At 41.9% G+C, this 24,233-nt stretch overlaps 1 protein-coding gene across 1 annotated transcript in view; it reads left to right on the top strand.

The window, feature by feature from the left end:
- LOC307269962 (FERM and PDZ domain-containing protein 4-like) overlaps positions 1–21,290 on the top strand; it is a gene marked incomplete at both ends in the record, with an annotated part of 42,512 nt that extends 21,222 nt beyond the window's left edge. Inside the window, 14 exons of the mRNA XM_080053066.1 lie at positions 1,907–2,058; positions 3,485–3,587; positions 7,871–7,916; positions 9,041–9,145; positions 9,366–9,473; positions 9,817–9,948; positions 11,044–11,163; positions 11,989–12,125; positions 12,867–12,993; positions 15,349–15,438; positions 15,549–15,731; positions 15,871–16,009; positions 16,605–17,633; positions 17,995–21,290. Of these exons, the coding sequence (XP_079909192.1) occupies positions 1,907–2,058; positions 3,485–3,587; positions 7,871–7,916; positions 9,041–9,145; positions 9,366–9,473; positions 9,817–9,948; positions 11,044–11,163; positions 11,989–12,125; positions 12,867–12,993; positions 15,349–15,438; positions 15,549–15,731; positions 15,871–16,009; positions 16,605–17,633; positions 17,995–21,290 (5,767 nt within the window). The remainder of the gene's footprint in view (positions 1–1,906; positions 2,059–3,484; positions 3,588–7,870; positions 7,917–9,040; positions 9,146–9,365; positions 9,474–9,816; positions 9,949–11,043; positions 11,164–11,988; positions 12,126–12,866; positions 12,994–15,348; positions 15,439–15,548; positions 15,732–15,870; positions 16,010–16,604; positions 17,634–17,994) is intronic.
- Positions 21,291–24,233: the final 2,943 nt, after the last annotated feature.

A 24,233-nucleotide genomic window follows, 5' to 3' on the forward strand; every position in this document is an offset into this window, starting at 1 on the left:
CCCCCCATGAGTAATTCTGAGTAATTACAACAACCCTGTCTGCGCATCAACTTTGGATAAGCCTTCAGTGATTGCAGATGGATTTTATTCCTTCTGCTGTACGTCCAGGTATTTTCTTAGTTGTAGAATCAACAACTGAAACAACTGGGCGCTTCTCTTGCGCCAGTGTCGGGGGGCAACACCATTTTTGTTTTACCACTGCCATACTGAGGAAGGCACAAAGAGTTTTGTGGAGCTGATAGGCCTAATCAGTTTGTGTCAACTCATTAATTGGCAATGGTTTGAATGTAACCAACATTCATTTGTATGAAAAAGTTATGCACTGTAGCTTTAAACGAGAATAAAGTTTAAAGGGCAATGCCAAAATGTACGGATGACGCAGGAAATTCATATTCTTCTGCAGTATGGACAGTCGAGACAGACAGCGATGGAATGGATGTTGTGCCAGTTAATTGTAGACAGCCAGTGCAGGATGTAATGTGCAGAGAGGAAGCAATGGCTGCCAAGGGAGCTTTTCAAAGCTGTGGGAGAAATGGAGACAGAGAGTGAATGAGTTAACCCCTACTGAAAGCGTATTACCTCTTAATTAACCGGCACTCTGCATTCTCAGTGTACTCGGTCGAGACGGACGTCTGAGATTTGGCAGGCGGGAAGGTTTCATTTGATATTGGCCGGTTACATTTTAGCGGTGCTCTCAAGAGTGACTTGCATTAAGGAATGGGAAAAAGGCAAAGTGGAAGTTCACCAATGATTACCCACATTGAAGTTGCATTCAATCAGAAATCATTAATCAGGAAAATTGCCACCATGGTTAAACAAAGAGACTTTCACCTCAAAGAGACTTTCTAGAAATTAGATGCTGCAGTAAGAACAAAGTAAAAATGTGTAACCTCTAAAGAGCAATATACAATGCAGTCACTTTTACTCAACTTGAAACTCGCTTCAGTGCTGATATCACTTTGGGGGTTTGCTAATCAACATAAATAAAAATTTCTGCTGTGATAAAACTATGGAAACGACACACGCTCAGAGTATCAAACTCAAACGTTTGCATGAAAATACATCATAACCGTGATGGTTTCTCATCAGGTGCCTTTGATGAACCTCTAAGGTACATTGAACTTTAACTATTTGAAGGTACTAACAGTTTTTACTTGCTATAAACTGAGGATGAAACTGAAAGTCTTCCTGGGTTACTAGGGTAGGTACTAAAGGGTCATTCTACATATGCTGCTAACCCTTAAGCAGAAACCGACAGAGCACATATAAAGATAGATGTACATATAGAAGTCCTTTACACATTAAAAATTAATAATTGTCACTTGAATAATTGACTAGTACACTATTATGTAGAATAGTCAGCACACTTTTTATACAGATGTAAAGGTGCAAGTGGGTTCAATATTGCAAGGAGGTGTGAGGCATGTTATGAATGCAGGACCTGTGCTCTCTTTTATAAATGGCTCTCAGGGATTAATTGTGGCGCTAATGACCAAACCTGAGCCCGCGGCCTCTGATTTATGAACAGCTTATTGGGATGGCTCAAAACATGCATTCAAGTTTAATGTTATCATTTAGACCTCAAAGAAATTTCTCCTGTAGGACGGAACGTATTGATTGAATTTTAATGTGCACTGTGTCCCATCCATTAAGAGACCCTCCTTTGACACGCTTTGACAGGCTTGACCCCCTGTAACAGTCATTGTGCCCATTAACGGCAACATGTCTTCTCCAAGTGAAACTGTTTGCTGACTCATTCTATGCCGCTGTGGATGAGTGGGTTAGCAAATTGGCTGAGGTGGAAGTGAGTCAAAGTCATAGCGAGACAGAGTATTTTACTACGTGTAAGATCTTAGATCATTACCATGTACTCTCTCTCTCTCTCTCTCTCTCCTCTATCTTCCAGCCAAGTGTCCCAGAGTAGCTCCCTAGAGGAGGTTCATCTCGACATGGTCCCCCCCACCCCTCGTCTGGTGGAGATGAGACGGGACCCGGTCCTGGGCTTTGGCTTTGTGGCAGGCAGTGAGAAACCAGTGGTGGTCCGCTCTGTCACACCAGGTAGGAGTTTTTTTATTATTTGGGAATAAGAACGCTTGGTGTCAGAATCCCTTTTTTTTTTAAATCAGTGAGTATCTCCTCGTGATCTGCTACCTTTACGTACTGTGTGCGTGCTGAAAAAAATCCAGAGGTAAAATAATGATAATAATAATGGATTGGATTTATATAGCGCTTTTTAAGGCACACAAAGACGCTTTACAGGGTTCCAGGTTCCATTCATTCACACACAGTCAAACTGGTGGTGGTAAACTACCATAGTAGCCACAGCTGCCCTGGGGCAGACTGACGGAAGCGTGGCTGCCATTCAGCGCCTACGGCCCCTCCGACCACCACCTCAAACATACAGCAGTCATACACAGGTGCTAGATATGATTAGCCCCTTTACCAGTTTACAGAGCCTAAGGTTTAGCCTGGCACCGCCCGCCTTCATACATCCGCTCAATTTTCATTTCCCTTCTGTACAAATGAAATTAAGTACGATCGTCTGGTAGGACCAGCTACCTCAGGTTTGTATTAGAACCAGATTTGTTTCAGCGCACACAGCACAGACAGGTAGCTGACTGTGAGGAGATATCATTGATTTCGACAAAAAGTCCTTTTTGACAAGACTTTTTATTAAATATTGCATGGTATATATCACAAAAACTGGAACATAACTTCATACAATCTGTATTTAGAGTTTGCATGTGGAAAGACATGCACTGAGCCATTTCATTACATCCTGCTCCCTGTTTGAAGAGTGCTAAGCAGTGCAAACAGTTGCTGGGATGATTGTTTAGAAGGTATCCTTGCAGACTGTTGGCTTATCCAGCCTATGATTGCACAAGTAAGTAGCATTGAAGGAAAATAAACACAAATGAATATTCTTTTTAATTTTTTTTTGCCATGAAAATAATATTTATTTTCCTTGGTTTGCTGATCACATTACTGCCAAACCACTGCTTACCGACGCCTATCAACTGTCAGCTCCAGTGGCTACACAGGCACCAACAGTGATTAGGCATCTCAGTAATCAATCTGGGCTGAATTCCAAACAGACAACTTTGAACTAATGAATATTCTATTGAGAGTTATCGGCCAAGGAAAGGGCTACATGTGCTATAGGACATTGTAGCTTATTAATGGTCATAACTCATAACCTATATGTATTTACACAGATCTATTTACAAATGACCAGCACGCCAACACTTTTATATACACACGTTTGCAGTGTCCAATCAGCTGTCCATGGACTGAATCGTTCATTGACAATCTATTGATGACAAGGTGTGTGTGTGTGTGTGTGTGTGTGTGTGTGTGTGTGTGTGTGTGTGTGTGTGTGTGTGTGTGTGTGTGTGTGTGTGTGTGTGTGTGTGTGTGTGTGTGTGTGTGTGTGTGTGTGTGTGTGTGTGTGTGTGTGTGTGTGTGTGTGTGTGTGTGTGTCCAGGTGGTCCGTCAGAGGGGAAGATGTTGCCAGGCGATGAGATCATCATGATCAACGATGAACCCGTCAGTTCGGCTCCTCGCGAACGAGTCATCGACCTTGTCAGGTGGAGACACTCGACTCTCCTTCTCTGTCCCCATTCAAAGCTGATTTCCCAACAAACAAAATGACATACTTAGCCTTACAAAAAACTGTGACCTTACATTGAAGGACCCTAGCTTTCCCATCCATAGTTTTTAATACAGATTCATGGTCATTATATTTTTTTAAATTTGCAGTTTAAAAGATTTGTTTCACCAATGTCATTAATGTGCCTTTAGGAGCTTTTAAAATGTCATCTTCAATGCTGTTGAACGATGATGAAACTGTAATGAAGTGCTCGCCAAGTATTAGTCATGCTCTACACCCAACTGCAATAATGCTTTGTTAAATACAGTTCTGCTTGTCATCATCTCATGGCATTATGAAAAATGAATAGGTAACACTTTACAATAAGGTACACAAAAAAAGAGTAGTTACCCTTTTAAAAAGGTTAGTTACCCTTTTGAAAAGAGTAGTTACCCTTTTCAAAAAGAGTAGTTACACTTTTCAAAAAGAGTAGTTACCCTTTTTGAAAAGAGTAGTTACCCTTTTCAAAAAGAGTAGTTACACTTTTCAAAAAGAGTAGTTACCCTTTTCAAAAAGAGTAGTTACACTTTTGAAAAGAGTAGTTACACTTTTGAAAAGAGTAGTTACCCTTTTCAAAAAGAGTAGTTACACTTTTCAAAAAGAGTAGTTACCCTTTTTGAAAAGAGTAGTTACCCTTTTTGAAAAGAGTAGTTACCCTTTTCAAAAAGAGTAGTTACACTTTTGAAAAGAGTAGTTACACTTTTGAAAAGAGTAGTTACCCTTTTCAAAAAGAGTAGTTACACTTTTCAAAAAGAGTAGTTACCCTTTTTGAAAAGAGTAGTTACCCTTTTCAAAAAGAGTAGTTACACTTTTGAAAAGAGTAGTTACCCTTTTCAAAAAGAGTAGTTACACTTTTGAAAAGAGTAGTTACCCTTTTCGAAAAGAGTAGTTACCCTTTTTGAAAAGAGTAGTTACCCTTTTCAAAAAGAGTAGTTACACTTTTGAAAAGAGTAGTTACCCTTTTCAAAAAGAGTAGTTACACTTTTCAAAAAGAGTAGTTACCCTTTTTGAAAAGAGTAGTTACCCTTTTTGAAAAGAGTAGTTACCCTTTTCAAAAAGAGTAGTTACACTTTTGAAAAGAGTAGTTACACTTTTGAAAAGAGTAGTTACCCTTTTGAAAAGAGTAGTTACCCTTTTCAAAAAGAGTAGTTACACTTTTCAAAAAGAGTAGTTACCCTTTTTGAAAAGAGTAGTTACCCTTTTCAAAAAGAGTAGTTACACTTTTGAAAAGAGTAGTTACCCTTTTCAAAAAGAGTAGTTACACTTTTGAAAAGAGTAGTTACCCTTTTCGAAAAGAGTAGTTACCCTTTTTGAAAAGAGTAGTTACCCTTTTCAAAAAGAGTAGTTACACTTTTGAAAAGAGTAGTTACCCTTTTTGAAAAGAGTAGTTACCCTTTTCAAAAAGAGTAGTTACACTTTTGAAAAGAGTAGTTACCCTTTTGAAAAGAGTAGTTACCCTTTTCAAAAAGAGTAGTTACACTTTTCAAAAAGAGTAGTTACCCTTTTTGAAAAGAGTAGTTACCCTTTTCAAAAAGAGTAGTTACACTTTTGAAAAGAGTAGTTACCCTTTTGAAAAGAGTAGTTACCCTTTTCGAAAAGAGTAGTTACCCTTTTTGAAAAGAGTAGTTACCCTTTTCAAAAAGAGTAGTTACACTTTTGAAAAGAGTAGTTACCCTTTTGAAAAGAGTAGTTACCCTTTTCAAAAAGAGTAGTTACCCTTTTGAAAAGAGTAGTTACCCTTTTCAAAAAGAGTAGTTACCCTTTTTGAAAAGAGTAGTTACCCTTTTAAAAAGGTTAGTTACCCTTTTGAAAAGGTTAGTTACCCTTTTGAAAAAGAGTAGTTACCCTTTTGAAAAAGAGTAGTTACCCTTTTGAAAAGGTTAGTTACCCTTTTGAAAAAGAGTAGTTACCCTTTTGAAAAAGAGTAGTTACCCTTTTGAAAAGGTTAGTTACCCTTTTGAAAAGGTACGTTTTTGAATTTTCTCCATCCACTTAGAATGGGGCTGTGGAGTCATTTTTGGAAAATAACATTTCAGATCCACATACATATTTTCATATATTTTCATATTTTCGGGGTCCTGGGGCCCATTCCAGAGGAGGTAATTTCAAACTCCTGAAAAAGTTGAACATTTTGAAAGTTATTAGAGGAAAAGCATTCTCAAACTCTCGACTTAGGCAAATTTCACTTAGTTCAAAAGGGTAACTAACCTTTTCAAAAGGGTAACTACTCTTTTTGAAAAGGGTAACTACTCTTTTCAAAAGGGTAACTACTCTTTTTGAAAAGGGTAACTACTCTTTTCAAAAGGGTAACTACTCTTTTCAAAAAGGGTAACTACTCTTTTTGAAAAGGGTAACTAACCTTTTCAAAAGGGTAACTACTCTTTTCAAAAGGGTAACTACTCTTTTTGAAAAGGGTAACTACTCTTTTCAAAAGGGTAACTACTCTTTTCAAAAAGGGTAACTACTCTTTTCAAAAGTGTAACTACTCTTTTCAAAAAGAGTAGTTACCCTTTTGAAAAGGTTAGTTACCCTTTTGAACTAAGTGAAATTTGCCTAAGTCGAGAGTTTGAGAATGCTTTTCCTCTAATAACTTTCAAAATGTTCAACTTTTTCAGGAGTTTGAAATTACCTCCTCTGGAATGGGCCCCAGGACCCCGAAAATATGAAAATATATGAAAATATGTATGTGGATCTGAAATGTTATTTTCCAAAAATGACTCCACAGCCCCATTCTAAGTGGATGGAGAAAATTCAAAAACATACCTTTTCAAAAGGGTAACTAACCTTTTCAAAAGGGTAACTACTCTTTTTCAAAAGGGTAACTAACCTTTTCAAAAGGGTAACTAACCTTTTTAAAAGGGTAACTACTCTTTTCAAAAAGGGTAACTACTCTTTTCAAAAGTGTAACTACTCTTTTTGAAAAGGGTAACTACTCTTTTCAAAAAGGGTAACTACTCTTTTCGAAAAGGGTAACTACTCTTTTCAAAAGGGTAACTACTCTTTTCAAAAGTGTAACTACTCTTTTTGAAAAGGGTAACTACTCTTTTCAAAAAGGGTAACTACTCTTTTTGAAAAGTGTAACTACTCTTTTTGAAAAGTGTAACTACTCTTTTTGAAAAGGGTAACTACTCTTTTCAAAAGGGTAACTACTCTTTTCAAAAGTGTAACTACTCTTTTTGAAAAGGGTAACTACTCTTTTCAAAAAGGGTAACTACTCTTTTCAAAAGGGTAACTACTCTTTTCAAAAGTGTAACTACTCTTTTCAAAAAGAGTAGTTACACTTTTCAAAAAGAGTAGTTACCCTTTTTGAAAAGTGTAACTACTCTTTTTGAAAAGGGTAACTACTCTTTTCAAAAGTGTAACTACTCTTTTTGAAAAGGGTAACTACTCTTTTCAAAAAGGGTAACTACTCTTTTTGAAAAGTGTAACTACTCTTTTTGAAAAGGGTAACTACTCTTTTCAAAAGGGTAACTACTCTTTTCAAAAGTGTAACTACTCTTTTCAAAAAGGGTAACTACTCTTTTCAAAAAGGGTAACTACTCTTTTTGAAAAGTGTAACTACTCTTTTTGAAAAGGGTAACTACTCTTTTCAAAAGTGTAACTACTCTTTTCAAAAGTGTAACTACTCTTTTTGAAAAGGGTAACTACTCTTTTCAAAAAGGGTAACTACTCTTTTCAAAAAGGGTAACTACTCTTTTTGAAAAGTGTAACTACTCTTTTTGAAAAGGGTAACTACTCTTTTCAAAAGGGTAACTAACCTTTTTAAAAGGGTAACTACTCTTTTTTTGTGTACCTTATTGTAAAGTGTTACCAATGAATATTTAGATTTAATAAGGAAAAAAAAAACTACAATCTTCTGCACACACTTCAATGACTGACTGAAGACATGTTTGTATAAGGGGCCAAGTACTGTGTGTGTGTGTGTGTGTGTGTGTGTGTGTGTGTGTGTGTGTGTGTGTGTGTGTGTGTGTGTGTGTGTGTGTGTGTGTGTGTGTGTGTGTGTGTGTGTGTGTGTGTGTGTGTGTGTGTGTGTGCGTGCGCCTACTTTCGAACTGTGTCCGCTTGTAAGAGTCAAACGCCAGAGACATCCCATTCCGTTTCAGCTGAGCTAATCATGTTGCTGTTGCTTATCTGCCATTGTTGTTTTGCTGTGATTGTTGTTTTCTGGGTTTTTTTTCTTCTTTCTGTTGACTCTGTGATTCTGCTGTCTTCTCGCTTCAGGAGCTGCAAAGAATCCATCATGTTGACTGTTGTCCAACCGTATCCCGTGAGTAGAACGGCAGCTCTTACAAAATGACTTTTTTTACACATACAAGGATTGTATGTATCAGATATATGTACCACAAACGAGCTAGAATGACATTTGAAATCCAAGAAAAAGGGCTAGATTGTATATTTGACATGTTGTTTCTCAAATTAGACAGTTTCGTTTCTATTTGCCTTATTTCCCTGCCATATCCAGACCTGGTGAACCACCAAACACTGAAGTCAATCAAGGGATACTTTTTATATATAAAAAAAAAATCGCCTCCGTATAGATTTTTGCATTGCACCTATTCTAACCTTTTTATTTATACAGGTGAATCCCATTGAGTCCGAAGACTCTTTTGCAAGGGAGACCTGTTCCCATTTACACGTTACCATTTACACACACATTCATACACCGACAGCAGGCTTACTATCGACATTCACACGAGGCAAGGGGGGTGAAGTGTCTTGAAACTTTTCATCTTGCTCTCAGCGGAAGCATTTGCGTTTTATATGAATGGATATACTATATTTCTCTTAGTGTCCGCAAATCCTGTGAAAAGACCAAGGCCTCAAACATGTGCTGTCTGTGTAGAGCGACTATTAAAACAGAAATAAGGGAGCTGCCTCATTGCACTGGGGAACATGCCCATTGATTACCATGGACACTGCAGCTTTCCGCCACATTGAACCATCCTCATCAGCAGAAGGCATGACACCCAGTTGTCGGCAGTTGTAGCAATCGTTGAGTCGAGTTCTGTTTCCAAGGTCAAGAATCAAATTCAACATGGCCACTGTTTGATCAATCCTGTGTACACTGTCCTGCTTCTGTAAATACACACTGCAAAACTAAATGTTTGCTATCGAGTGCTCCTACCAGCTATTTTTAGGAAATAACTGATCGTTTTTATTTGAGCTCCAAGCTCTTCTTACGTTTGTGTTGTTGTTACGTTTGCTTTCCCAATTTCAGGAATATTTCGTTGCTGTTTTTTTTTCCAATGTTTCATGTAGAGCCAATGTGCTTATCTGTGCATGTGTGTATGCTTCTCTTTATCTCTCCCTGTCCATCTGTCTATCTCTTTCTTCCTCTCTCTCTCTCTCTCTCTCACTGTCTCTCTCTCTTCTTGGACGGCTGCCTCTTAGTCCCCTAAGTCAGCGTTCATCAGTGCAGCCAAAAAAGCCATGCTCAAGTCCAATCCGGTCAAAGTGCGCTTTGCAGAGGAGGTCATTATAAACGGCCAGGTTCCCGTGAGTTCTGCAGCACAGACACACACACACACACTCACTCACACACACGCTTACGTATGACCCATAAAGCGAATGCCAGATGGTTGTCACTTAAGACACAAGACAGACAGTTCAGTGAATGCCAGACAATGCTGAGACATTCACAAAAATGTATTACGACATGACGCTTTCGTGATATTCATTTCATTTCAAAAGGACTGATTATATTCCTCCTTTGCAGAACCCGGTGAAGGACAACGCTCTACTGTTCATGCCAAATGTCCTAAAGGTCTATCTGGAGAATGGGCAGACAAAGTCTTTTCGCTTCGACTGCACCACCTCTATCAAGGTGTGTGTGTGTGTGTGTGTGTGTGTGTGTGTGTGTGTGTGTGTGTGTGTGTGTGTGTGTGTGTGTGTGCGTGTGTGTGTGTGTGTGTGTGTGTGTGTGTGTGTGTGTGTGTGTGTGTGTGTGTGTGTTCCACCCTTTATGGTAAGTTAGCAGTCTCTGCAGCACCTATAATTACAAAGGAAATGCAAAGCACAGTTTGTGTGATGTGTTCGCATATTGCATCAGCACCTTATGATAATGCACCGGTACATATTACACTGCATGAGTCCTAACTGTTGAGCAACTCTTCAGATGAAATATTCATGTGTGTGTGTGTGTGTGTGTGTGTGTGTGTTTAATTCAGGATGTGATCCTGACCCTGCAAGAGAAGCTGTCAATCAAATGCATGGAGCACTTCTCCCTGGTACTGGAGCAGAAGACCGACGGCTCTGGAAGCAAACTGCTCCTCTTGCACGAACAGGAGATGCTTACTCAGGTATAGGGCAAGGTTCCCTCTTAGTTCACTGAATTCATCTCCTTTTCTTCCCCCTTTGTCTGAAACACACACTCACCAATTCGCACATTTCTGCTCAGTATTCAAGCGGCGTTTTGGACGGCAGTGTCATTTATCAGCACTGGCACAGCTTGGAGGGGGGGGGGGGGGCAAGAGCTCACGTTACACCTAGCCTCTTCCACAAATTCACACCCACAGTGCCCGCTACATGCTAATGAGGTTGCGTGGATCACAAGAGGACAGTTTTAATATGCACGCCAACACAGTTAAGATGTGAAGCTTACGCACGATTAACACACAATGGCAGATTATTGTTTGACACTGGCTCTGACCCGGCAATCTTGATTAAAATGTATACTTCACTGCAATAGCACTGGGTGTAATTGTTCGTGACAGGTGTATAGGCGAATGCTGGTAGTACCTGAATTAAAAAAAAATAGACCCAAGCCCTCTTTTACACTTGCAAATTCAATATTTTAGTTAAGTAAGTAAGTAAAGTATTATCAATAATTGAAAGAGTATGCCAGTCCTGTGGGTTTTGTCTTGAATAAAAAATGGAATCAAATGCACAGAGAACCGCCACAAGCATGTACATTTGTTCTTGGTTAATGCTCCTAAATGACATAACCATGTCTTTAGGTTGCAAAGTTGTTTGAATAACACTGATATGCAGCTGCTATAACTGCCTCACCATTGGAGAAACACATCTCGGTGCATTCACTGAATAACGAATGCTGATGAGTATGAGTGATATAGCTAGATTGAACTTTTACTTAATTGCATTTTAGAAGCAAATATTGTGCTGTTGACTCCTTAGGAGAGCAACACCATATTTCTTCCATGACAAATAAAAAAATAAAATATGATGATACATTATTTCTTGTGAAATACTCGACCGTTTTAGGCCTCCTTCTCAACCAGCTAGGACATTGAAATGCTGCTACACATCAATGTATGAGTAAGAATGAATCAATCCCCCCTTCCCTCTATCTTTTCCTCTTTTACCTCCTCTCTCTCTCTCTCTCTCTCTCTCTGTTCTCTCTGTCTCTCTCTCTCTCTCTCTGTCTGTGTCCCTAGGTGACCCAGAGGCCTGGCTCCGACAAGATGAAGTGTTTCTTCAGAGTCAGCTTTGTGCCCAGGGACCCGGTGGAGCTACTGCGAAGAGACGCCGTGGCATTTGAATACCTCTATGTACAGGTGAGCCAAAGAGCCATTAACGTGACTTAATACAGGTTTGAATCATTGGCAGTAGATATTGACTGAGATTGGAGCATTTAAGCCACTCTGTGTAGAATGGTCAACTGTGAGAAGGGTGTGATCCAACCAGATGATCTAGATATGGTTTATTCATAAGTTATTCAGAATAAAATAAAATACTTCCAAATTATGTCCTCAACTAAACCCACTCCACTATAAGCCACTACTCCTAAAATGATAGATTGCTTCCTCTGGTAACAAGTCAAATAAAATATCCTTGGAGGCGGGAAAACCAATCGTTTTTTCTTGTCTGATTTCACAATTGTGTGCGTCTGAGTCCTTCATTAGGAATACAACTGTATTGAATTAATCTTAAACCACAAGGGGTCTGAGAACAATTTATTTATGTTCAGCAGGGATTGTGCAGTCTGAATTGAGAGCTCATTTTTCATTTAACTTTTATTTATCCTCGAGAGACCAATTGAGGGCTGACCCTCATTTACAATGACGTCGAGTTCAAACAAATGCAAAACAAAAACAACAATACATACACAATATTCAATGCAAATACAACAACAGGTGAAGAGAAAAAACACTAATTGAAACATTTACACAGTGGTGAAGTGTGGCAGCAATTAAAATGAAATGAGTGAAAGTACAATATAGCCTAATTAAAACAGTTACAGATAGAGTTTGGCAGATTTAAGTTTGTTTAAATTGGTTAAAGGATTTCATGGTATTCATTTTATATATGATATGCACCCCACAAGTGCAAAGAACAGCTTCTTTAGGAGTTATGTGACTTTTCCTCCTGCTTTGCTGCAGAGTTGTAACGATGTGGTCTTCGAGAGGTTCGGCCCGGAGCTGAAGTATGACGCTGCGCTCCGATTGGCTGCGCTTCAGATGTACATCCTCACTATGAACATCAGGCAGACCCAGAAGGTCTCCCTCAAATACATCCAGTAAGTGTGTGTGTGTGTGTGTGTGTGTGTGTGTGTGTGTGTGTGTGTGTGTGTGTGTGTGTGTGTGTGTGTGTGTGTGTGTGTGTGTGTGTGTGTGTGTGTGTGTGTGTGTGTGTGTGTGTGTGTGTGTGTGTGTTATTGTCACTTGAAAACATGATAAACAAGATGTGTAATGTTAAGCTGGTGTACTGCCTGGAGCTGCTCCATCAGTAATAAATAATAGACTGATTTAGTTGTTTTTTTTCTAACATTTGTATGGGGTTTACAGAGGCTTATATCTGGGATAGAGATTTATCGGGGATAGAGAGATGAATGCCCTATCTTTTGCAAACCACATAGTTTTCAGTTTTATCAATCACATCATAAAGAAATGTCAGCAAGGCCTCCAAAAAAGACCTCAAGCAATTTTGCCTGGTTAAATAAAGGTTAAAAAAAAAAAAAAAAAAAAAAAAAAAAAAAAAGTCTCTCTAGCCTCAGGCTAGAGAGATTTGTAAACTCCGTAGTCGTCCCGAGTCATGTAGAACTTATACACTTCATTATTGGGTTGGAATGAGGTCCTACTGTGGAAGCTCTTCCCAAAGACGAAGCTCTCCTCCTGTTCTCCTCTGTAACTGACAGCATGTCCACAAGTAAACGGCAGCCAATTTTCTAGCCTTGCAAGTATTTAACCCAGGTTCGGTGGAAGTACTTTTGTTTCCAAGGGCCCAAGCCTTTATGCTGAAATCAATCGCCTCTCGACAGAAAAGAGTGGGGCCTGCCGCTGTTCCTGCCTCCCGCCGTGCTGTCCAGCATGAAGGAGAAAAACATCAAGAAAGCTCTGACGCACATCCTCAAAACCAACCAGAACCTCGTGCCTCCAGGGAAGAAAGTATGCACTTCTTTGTCTTTCTTTGTCCTATGTTAATGAAACGTCTGACACACGCGCACACACACACACACACACACACACACACACACACACACACACACATACATATGCACCCTTCTTTTTTTTATTTGATGCAATATCTAAAAATAGCCTCCCTGCTGTGCTCAACCCTCTAAAGGTTTCTCACCCCTGTCAACCTTAGACCCTTAGTGGAGCGAGACCTTGAATGCTAATGCAGCTAACAAGCTAAATGCATTGTCAAACTGTTCCGCATAATAATATATCCATATTTACACACACATGTCCCAGTCGGGAGCTTATCCAACTTTAGGCAAGGCAAGGCAAGTTTATTTATATATAGCACAATTCAGACACAAGGCCACTCAAAGTGCTTTACAGGGTCATGAAACATCTATCTTCTTTACATGTACAGTTCAGCAACGCGACAATTTGAAATTAAGCCATGTGGCAGTTTGAACTATAAGTGGTTTACTATGAGCACCCATGCAAATAAAGTTATCTGCAAGGGAATGTGTTCTGCAATTAGAAGGCAGTAGGGTGCTATTTAAAGGTTCAGTAAGCGGAATGGTCAGTTTAGCTAACTTCCTGTCAGTTACTGCAGTTAGCGGTCCCCTCCCTCGTCCCAACGTCACCACATTAATGTAATGCCGTCTTCAAGCAGCGAGTTATCTAGCATCATCTCAGATCCATAAGTGTGATATAACATGATAAAAAACATCAAAACAGACATTGGGAAGGATTTTTACCTGCTCCGCCATTGTAGGCGCATACACATTCACCCATCTGTCGCTCTGCACGTGCACCGGCACTGAGACGGGTGCCGGTTTGTAGCATTCCCTCTTCTGATTGGATACCAGTTTCGGGATCCCCGAAAAGTTTATTTACCAATGACATGCAGAGCGAGTGACTGAGGGATCGGCTTTATGAGACGCGCACACTATATAAGTGATCACTGTACGAATAAAGAGCGATTTAACACTTATATTAACATAAATAAATCGCTTACTTCACCTTTAAGTCTCAATGAGGAAACTCTTCCAAACTAAATTGTAGGTTCTACTTGATGAGGCAAAAAAAGCACCTTTGGTTATGAATGAGCTATGGTTCATCATTTACTTTAGTTCTCAAACATCATCCATCAACAGGCCAATTAGCATAGCTCCATGCCCAAATTAATCACTGAATGGATGAAGGGATGTAGTTAAGGTTTCACCCATCTAAAATCTATAAATGACTATGTGCATGTACACTGTAAAATGGCAGTCGTTCTAGAGCGATATCGATCCCTTCCCCTCTGTGTCCGTGCAGTATAATGTGCTGGCTGACCATTTGCATTCATAGTGGCACTCAGTATCCAACCTATTCATTAGGGAGAAAATAATGCCGAGCAGCATGGGCAAACTGAAATGAGCTTTCTCATTACGGTCTTGAAGTTATCACTCAGTCCTCACTTAAAGGTTCAGTAAGCGGAGTGGTCAGTTTAGCTAACTTCCTGTCAGTGACTGCAGTTAGCGGTCCCCTCCCTCGTCACAACATTAATGCTAGTTATCTAGCACCATCTCAGATAAGTAAGTGTGATAAAACCCATCAAAACAGACATTGGGGAGGATTTTACCTGCTCCGCCATTGTAGGCACATAAACATTCACCCATCTGTCGCTCTGGCGTGCACCGGCAGTGAGACCGTGAGTGAAACGGGTGGCGGTTTGTAGCGTTCTCTCTTGTGATTGGATATTCATTTTGGGATCCCCGAAAAGTTTATTTGACATGCAGAGCAGCTGACTGAGAGATCGGCTTTATGAAACGCGCACATTATATAAGTGATCACTGTATGAATAAAGAGCGATTTAACACTTATATTAACATAAATAAATCGATTACTTCACCTTTTAAAAAGGCTGCTCGCTCAGATGTGTGGAAAGAGCGAGCATGAATTTCATGAAAATAAATGTATTTTTTTAATGGACATGGCTGCTATGGAAGGTCAGACATCCTATTATTGGTTTGTTGAGGTAAACTATAACAGGATATGACTGTGGCCTAGAGGTATTCTGTAAAGTGGGAGCAACATCAAGATAGTGTAAAGCTGATATAGGTGATCATGTGAATCTGATTAGTAGTGTACGCACAAGCAAGCCTTCAAGAGAACTGCAGCAGAGCAACTTTTCAAATTCTGATCCGATTTAAATGATATGAGGGGATATAATGGAAAATCAGCGAACCACATCAAAATGGCTTGAGAATGGTTTATTCCCTGACATTGGAAGACATATACGTCTATTCAGGTTTAAGTCATTTGTTTGCTAACTAAAGTGTTTCACTTCCCCTTGTGCAGCTGACTGCTTTGCAGGCCAAGGTGCATTACCTGAGGTACCTCAGTGAACTGCGACTCTATGGAGGGAGGGAGTTCAAATCAATACTTCTGGTAAGGCTTCTGGAAAAGATCTCTGAAAAGTTTAACAACAAACTTTGACATGGTGGATTCCATTTTGAATGAATAACGGTCGTACTATGCACACACTCTACTTTCTATAGCAAGGGGAGAAACAGACGGAGGTGACGCTGTTAGTGGGCCCACGTTACGGCATCAGTCATGTCATCAACGTGCGGACCAACCTAGTGGCCCTATTGGCTGACTTCAGCCATGTCAACCGCATCGAGATCCTCACTGAGGATGAGACCAACGTCAGACTGGAGCTGCATGTTCTGGATGTCAGGGTGGGTGAGCACACAACAGACGTACCAGCAAATCATTTGAAAAGTATTTTCACAAATCCTAGTATCTTTTGTTTTGCCTTCTTTTCTTATTCTTTTTTTCTCCCTCATCCCTCCCTCCCTTTCCCTCTTGTTTTCACAGCCCATCACACTGATCATGGAGTCAAGTGATGCAATGAACCTGGCCTGCATGACAGCAGGCTACTACCGCCTCCTAGTGGACGCAAGGAGATCCATTTTCAGCATGCCCCACTGCAATAGCACTGGAGGGGATGACATGAGTGAGTTGTTATTGTGTGTGTGTGTGCGTGTGTGTGTGTGTGTGTGTGTGTGTGTGTGTGTGTGTGTGTGTGTGTGTGTGTGTGTGTGTGTGTGTGTGTGTGTGTGTGTGTGTGTGTGTGTGTGTGTGTGTGTGTGTGTGTGTGTGTGTGTGTGTGTGTGTGTGTGTGTGTGTGTGTGTGTGTGTGTGTGTGTGTGTGTGTGTGGTCAAGATAGTATGTCACTAAGAACAAAGTCACTACAGGACATGTTATGCTACTCATCTATACAAAAATGCAATGTAACGTCACGTGCTAAGTTAACAGTAAGTATTTAACACGATTTGCATTTGGGTGAGATACTTTGGGTTTTGTCTGTACAGTTTTACTTGTGACATAAATGTTTTAGACATAAGTGAATTCTAAAACAGGTTGAACATTTGATGGCACATTTTGGAAGAAAGGGGCTTAAAAATTGATGCTTTGCAGTGCATTGAACATGAAAATTGTTGCACTCAAAAGTCTATTCAAGAGGTGGCAGCCCCTTTTTAAAATTCTATCAACATAAAATATAAAAAGTTAGAAAGTAACAAGGACTTTGTAATGCTGCTGTCTGCAGGTCAAGATCGTGTCTTGGAGTGGCCATACAGCACATCTTTGGGGGACAACGAGGAGCCATCACCCAGCCAGGGAGAGGTCTACAACAGGGACTACACAGACAATGGGCCGAGAGAAAACAGCATCTCGCCTTACTTCCACGAATCCCAAAACCCAGAAAGAGACCTTGGTCCATGTAGAAGCCCGTTGCCTCCTCCTCTCCCCCCCGCCACCAGACACAAACCTCAAGATTCGCCTAGGAGCGCCAAAGTGTCATTTATTTTTGGAGGGGACCCCCCCATGAACCAGCCTAGGAACTCAGGCTACGAAAGAATGTTAGAGGGGCCTGAGGGACCTGAGCACAGGCCGCCCTACTTGCACAACAACAACACAGACTTTCGACCACAGGACAGGGTGCCGTTTCATTTCAGTGATCTGACACACGTCTACAGTAACATTATAAGCGAGGAAGGTGGCGAGGAGCCGCTGCTGAGGGATTTGTTTTATCGCGACACGACGGACGACGCAGAGGATGACGACGACGCCTCCTGCGAAGAAGACTCCACGGGGGGGACTCCGGTGGGCGACGACAGTGGAGGCCGAGGCGCTAACTGTGCCAGCCAAAGTGGGGGTTTACCCACGGCAGCCGGCAAAGCCACTTTCCTGGCGCTTTCTGGTTCCACCGACGACATCATCGACCTGACGTCACTGCCTCCCCCCGAGGGAGATGACGGGGTCGACGAAGACGCAGACGACACGCTACTGGAGACGCTCAACCTGGCCATCGCAGCCCCACCGCCAGGCTTTCAGGACAGCTCCGATGAGGACGGAGCCCCAGAGGGAAGGCCGCTAAGCACACGAGAAATCGAGGATATCCCAGTGTCGTTAATTGATGCCGTTCCAACACACGGGGAAGCAGAAGGGGAAGGGAGCAGGGCAGGTGAGAGAAGGCTGGAGAATGCGGTGGTGAATACCCTACAGGCACTGGAGTCTCTGTCTGTCGCTGAACAGAGGCGTCCGCGGCCACCACCACCCAACGGTAACAATCCAGGTCTGTTGAATACTTAAGCAAGCCCACATTACTGTTCGTTCATCACCATGGAACTAAAACATGTTTGGGATTATTGGTGTCATTTTACAAGAGAAAGTTTAAAATAATTGGATAGTAACCGTTTGCCTTCAGGAATTGTCTTTAAAATGTTGTTTTCTCCAGCATTTAGCTGTACTTTTCTGTGACCTCTTGCTCCTTTCCAGTTAGAAAACTCAAAATGCATCCATGACACCAGAACAGATTTTTTTTTTTTTATAATGTGCCTCCTCATGTTTTGCAAATATTCTCTTAGTTCTGTATAATATTTAATAAAGTTTACATTAAACAGCAGACATTTTACTTTATTACTCTTCTCGTCCAGGTGTCTACACATCTCGAGGCTTCAGCCCAGAGTCGTCCTCCGATTCTGGCAATGAGACCAACTCCTCAGAGATGACTGAAATCTGTGAACTGGCTGCTGGTCACAGGCTCAACGAGAGCCACATGCGTCTTCTGGTGGCCACGAGGGAAGGCTACCAACCTTTGCTAGAGGAGAAAACTGAATTCCCCGTTTCACCCACTACGGGAGGAACAATACAAAAGAAACCTCGTAGTCCAATGAGGCACCTTCATCCTCCAGCAGTTCCCCCAAGACGGAGCCCCCAATTGGAGCCTGCGTCATCAGGGCCAGACAGCCTGGAGGTGAGGTCACAGATGAACCTCTCTGCCACTCTCCAGCGGCCGAGTTCAACCACACCTGGAGGCAAGCATCACAAGAAGTCTGCAGACTCCAGTGGAAAGTATAACACCTTCAGCACAAGGGAAGGACATCGAGGTGAGATGATTGGAAGCCGCAGCCGTCTTGACTTGGACCAGCGGACTTCATTCTGCGAGCGAGGGGAGAACCAAAGAAGACAGAATTCTTTTTTGGCTGAAAACTCTGCAGCCGAGAGCCTTGGAATGAACAGCCTCCCCTGTGACCATCAGAGACTTCCCCGCCCTCCTTCCTCTACCTCTGACTGCATGTTAGATGTTGTCAACATGGGAGACTGTGGTGCTCCTAATGGAGCTGCTGCTGCTGCTGAGCAAGATGAACATCTAGTTGTAGCTTCATTGTTGTCCCCGACCAACAAATCCAGATCAGGGGGTTCTGACCACGGATCGGACACACAAAGTGAACATCCGACCATTTCTAGACAGCAGAGTGTTGCACGGTTGTGTGAGTATCATCTAGCAAAAAGGATTTCAAATTTGCAAGGAGAAGCCCACAACTCACTACAGGGCTCTCTGTGCTCTTCACTGGATGCTGGTGGCAGCACGAACAGTAGTGTCTGCGCCACCCCAACTGACTCCCCACTTGCAGGCCCTGGTGGAGTTGAATCGAAACACCAACATTTGCAAAGGCATCCGCTTTGTAGTTCGTCGTCCTCGTTACTCAGGGGCTGCCAGGGGAAAGACCTTCACCCTCATGCAGACCCTGCCCTCCTTCGGAAAATGCTGCCCAACATTCACCCTCCAGCCGAACCAGGCCGCCCCTCCTCAGCCACACCCTCTAAGCATAAAGAGACCACAGGTACAGGTTGCAAGAGGTCCCATAATGATCTGCATGCTAAACAGCAAGCCTGTCTTAAGGGCCTGAACCAAAAGGAAGGCAGTGAGGCCTACAAACAACTGATTAACTATCTAACAGTCAGCCAGATGCATCAGGGAGGTAAGCTGCACAGTGCAGGCCTGGGAATGGCAGTGAAAAAGGACACCAGGCGTTTTATCACTAGCAACCCTCAGCTTGTGGAAATGGTAAAGAATAGGGGAAACACCATTGCTCGCTGCCCATGTACACCTTCCTCCATATCGTCCCCGTTCCTCAACCCAAATTTAGTAACCCCTAATGCAGCCACCGCGCAGTTACAGGCAAATACAAATCAACGGTCATACCATTCGGCCACGCTTCCCGCCAAACTCAAGAGAAGTCCTGAAATGCATGCTCAAGGACAGAACCACAGTCTAGATTGCAGGGCTATTGCTACTGCAGAGAGGAGAAGCTCTTTTTCCGGCCTGGAATGTGAACTAGAGATGAGGGGTATGGACCCAGAGCACTTCCTGTCACTGTATCAGAGAGAGGGCTGTATCAGTCGCGATGGGGGATTTGTTACGGGAGGAAATCGAGAGGGTGGGGGCACTTCTAATCGTCCCCCACCGCGGTCAAGAAGTCAACCTAGCAGCAGCACAGATGACTGGTTCAGATCAGACCCGAGAGCAAAGCAGGCAGTCCGTCAGTCTCCTCATCCTCGTCCTAACGATTCTCTTTGTTTCTCTGCCGCCCCCAGTGTAAGTGGTCAACGAGCAGACCTCAGCACCATCTCCCTTGGAAGGGGCGACCATCCTTCAGCTTTTGTCAGACAGGTATCTACTGGTCCAAGGGCTTGCGTTACATCTCCAATCCCCAACGCACAATCTCCACCACCTCCACCTCCACCCCCACCGCCTCCGCCTCTTCCCATGCAAGCCAACGCTAGCTTTAGCAACTCAGGATGCCCACAGGATTCCATCCATTCCCACAGAAGTCCCCATAATCACATTCAAGCTGTTACCCCGACCATGTCGCAGAACAGTCCCTTTAGCAATAACCTTCAACGTGGCCGTGAGCTCAAACGCAGCACCAGCAATGTGACCGCCAACTGTGGCAGTGCGGAAGCTCTGTTTGATAAGCCCACACGAAGTCGAAGCCAGCAGCCCTTGTTAGCATGCATGTCCCAGCAAGGAGAGACCAAAGTCCAGCGGAGGCCAACGAGGAAGCGGCTCTCCAAGAGCTACTCACAAGGCTCTGTGTCTTCCCACACCACGTGCTGGTCTACAGGCAGGGCAGACAGTAGAAGGGCATCTGTAGCATTTCCTTTGCAGAAAGATGCTAAACACATGAAGGGCTCGCAAAAACTGGACACCAGTCCCTGGAGATGCAACGGGCCTTTTAGCTACTGTTTCTTTAAACGTAAGAGTGAGGGCGAAGAGGATGAGATTGAGTGGGATAGACCAAGACGAAGTCATGACAGTGCTGCTGCGTCCGCCATAATGCCCTGTGGCTCGGCAATGGATGCAGCTGGTGAGCAGCTGTATGGGGAGGTCCTGACTAACATGAGCTTCAGTGACCGTCTCGCACGAATCAACGCGCTCAAGGACCACATGTTTGGCTTCCCATCCGGCTTTGTTGACGTTCGCCGCGATGCCAGTGAACTCATTGCACTGGTGAGATCCAGCGTCGGTCGCTGCGATCGCGGAGCTCAGATGCCTCTCCAAGATGTATCGCAGTACAAGCAGCTCCTCTCGGTCGAGTCAAAGGAATTAGGCCGGGCATGCCGGAGGATGGCCCAGGCCCACGGTACTCCTGAGGAGATGCTGCTAGCTGTAACTTGTAGCTTCCAGGTGTTATGCTGCCTCTGCGAAGCTTGTATGTGTCTGGTTAAAGGGTTGGGAGCCTCTGCATCTCACCAACAGAGAGAGGTTGTTGCAAAGGTCGACGAGGTTGTTATGAACTATATCTGTTTGCTCAAAGCCGCTGAGACTGCCACGGTGGGAGCACCAGGGGAGCACAGTGTGAAAGCACTGGTCCGCCACTCCAGTACAATGTCGGCCATTGCTAACGCACTCACCCGCTCCCTTAAAACGCTGCTTAGTAAGTAGAGGCTACTCCTTATGCTTTATAGTGTGGCCTACACAGCAGTCATTAGACGTCTGTCTTTAAGCATCTTGTTATTTTTGTCATATATTTTTCATATACAGTAAGCTCTGGTTAGGTTCCATATCAGATTAAATAATGTGGAAGACATATTGCAGTTTGACTTAACATTTAACTTAAACTTACGCTAAAATTAGTAAGATGCTAAAAGGCAGTTCTGTCTGACTGCACTTGCTTTTTCTGATGACAATATTGCAATGTATATTTACAAAGCCATACTGTCACAGACCATTGTACTATGATATGTAACTAATAGATACCCTTGTACCTGTGCATTATAACTTATTAAAAAAAATGTAGATAATGTACATAAATACAAGATAATTATTATTTGCTGTAGCAGTTTCAAGAAACCATTTAGTATTTAGCTTAATTTGCTCTAATATTGTACAGGGCTGAGGTGAAATAACTCTCAGTTGCATCAGTTTATAAAGTGCAGTTTTGCTACAGATATTTATAATTTAAATTTGACTGATTTACTTGTAGAAATGTAAGTGCACTGTATCACTGTCAATTCGGTGAGGCCATTTTTGGTATTGTATTATTCACTTGATTGATATTGGGTTGAATTTCTGATTGACAATGTGTAACCGAACTGATTTTAACCCGGTTGCATTACAATGTAGTTGTTGGGGTTTTTTTTTTTTTGCGATGAGAGGAACATTTATCAGAAATGTTAAAAATACAGGGACACTGAAATTGCACTGCTTCATATATTTATTTATTTTTAGTTGAATTCACATGGATTATTTTCCGACAAGAACAATAAACTGAAAAAAATGAACCATTCCTTCAAAAAGCAAATTATAATGATACTATATAATAAATAATATTAAATATTTAGAACATATTTTAATTTATAAAGAAATATTTCAGATTGACCACTGTGTTATGTCTATTTATTGTGTTTTATTATCATCTGTTTTGGAATAAGTTATGTGCTTGAATTATTTTGTTATTCCACACTATGTATCAAGATGCAGTGATGTCTCTTGACAATAAATGAAATACTGTTTTTGTTTTTTATTAAAAATCCACCTATTAAACAAATTTTACAGATACAGTATTTGTATGTCTCTTAGGTGTCTTTTGACTTGAATGGTTCATTGTTACACAAGATTGCCCTGACAGTGTTTATTTAATTTTTTTAGTAATCAGCAACCACTCATGTAGCCTAATGTTCAAGCTTCTCCCATGTCAATGTGATGCAAGCTGAAAGAGAATATTGACAATATTCATGATTTGAATTAACCTTTCACATTTTAAAACTAAATGCAGATAGATTTTGGATTTTTTTTTCCCTTTGGTCATATGTTTATTTTTCTGCTAAATTGGTTTATTACAAGAATTCAAGATGCAGCAGAGAGGAAGTTTAATGGTGTGTTTTTAATTAGGCTATAAGGGTCTGTGAAGTGCTGGAGATATAACTGGATTTCAAGCCTGTCTGTGGCCTATTGTGTCTTCATTTTGACCCTCAGTACATGTTATTAAATTGGACTTCTGATAGCCTATGGCACAAATGCCATTATCATGTTCTGATCAGTTTTCCGTCGAAAATGAATCAATGTAATGTATTCTACACCAGCAGAGACTGCCCTTCAACCAGAGAATCCAGGAGTATGTGTTGTCAAGGAGTTCTCTTGCCAATATGTGTTGAGAAATCATTCCCACTTCAAACAAGCACAACAAGACACTAGCCTATTCTCTATCAAGAAATTGGAAAAGATCAACTTCATAGCCTACATTTTGACCTGGTCCTGTTTAGAGAGCAATACGTATTTTTAATGTTTTAAAGAGAAGAAAAAAACAGGCATGTTTGGTTTGAATAGAATATTAACATATGGGTAGCCTACCCTACAATTTGTTTTACCGGCAACATCAGGAATCTATTATAAAACATGAATGAGATAAAGGGATAGTTTCAATTACATCAGCGCAATAAAATGTAGCCTATATAATAAACACTATATGGTGTAGCCTATGTGTATGGCCGCACATTGATATTTACAATAGACTGTACTTATAGATTTGTCGTGTTCACGTGACCTTTTGGAAGAAGGAAGAGGCCAGTGGCTGCCTCATTTGAATATTGGGCGCCTGTTCCATACATCCTGCGATGTCCACCAATCAGGACGAAGCATGCAGCAAGACACGCCCGCGCGGCAACTCGTGCCGCGCGCGCGCCTCATCTGCATTGTACTGGCGGCAGGTCAGACACAAGTTGTGAGTTTCCCCCCATCGCGTGCTCCCGAGAAGCTTCACAAGAGAACTTTTTCTACTACTGCGGAATTAAATTAAAGCGAGTTTGTCTTTGCAGGGGATATAGACGGGCTCGAAACGTAAAGAGACGCCTTGAAAGAGCTGCCGACTGCCGAGTTGACCAGCTGTAGCCACAAACTACCGTGGAAAAGTAATTGTTGGTCACCCGTGGGGGTTTAAAGTTCAGCTAACAGTAGCGTCACTGGCTACTAGCAGGTAGTTAGTAACAATGGCAGCTTTGTGCCAACCACGACGTGCCTTGATGGAGATACCTGCTCCAGCAGCTCCACAGCCTAAAATCGCAGGTAAGTCTTTAAAATGACAGCCTTTTTTAAGCTGCAAAATTGCTGTAACTTCATTGTGAAAGAGGCGCCACTTTGCTACTATGCTAATGTTATCACGAGCGCGCGACCACAGGATTAACAGTAAACTAAAAGTTAAGATAATATAATAAATGATGACTTCAGTGTGGACCGAAAAGTGTGTGAACTTTCCAACAGTATCGTCGTGAATTATATTTGATTAATACGTTGTGCCTCATGTTATGATGGGCGGTAACTTTGTATTACATATTAACACGCGCCACTTGTCACTAAAGTGTTCGAAGTTTTCATTTTCACATTGCTTTT

This window comes from Ammodytes marinus, assembly GCF_949987685.1.
Source record: "Ammodytes marinus genome assembly, chromosome: 24".
Taxonomy (NCBI): Eukaryota; Metazoa; Chordata; class Actinopteri; order Uranoscopiformes; family Ammodytidae; genus Ammodytes; species Ammodytes marinus.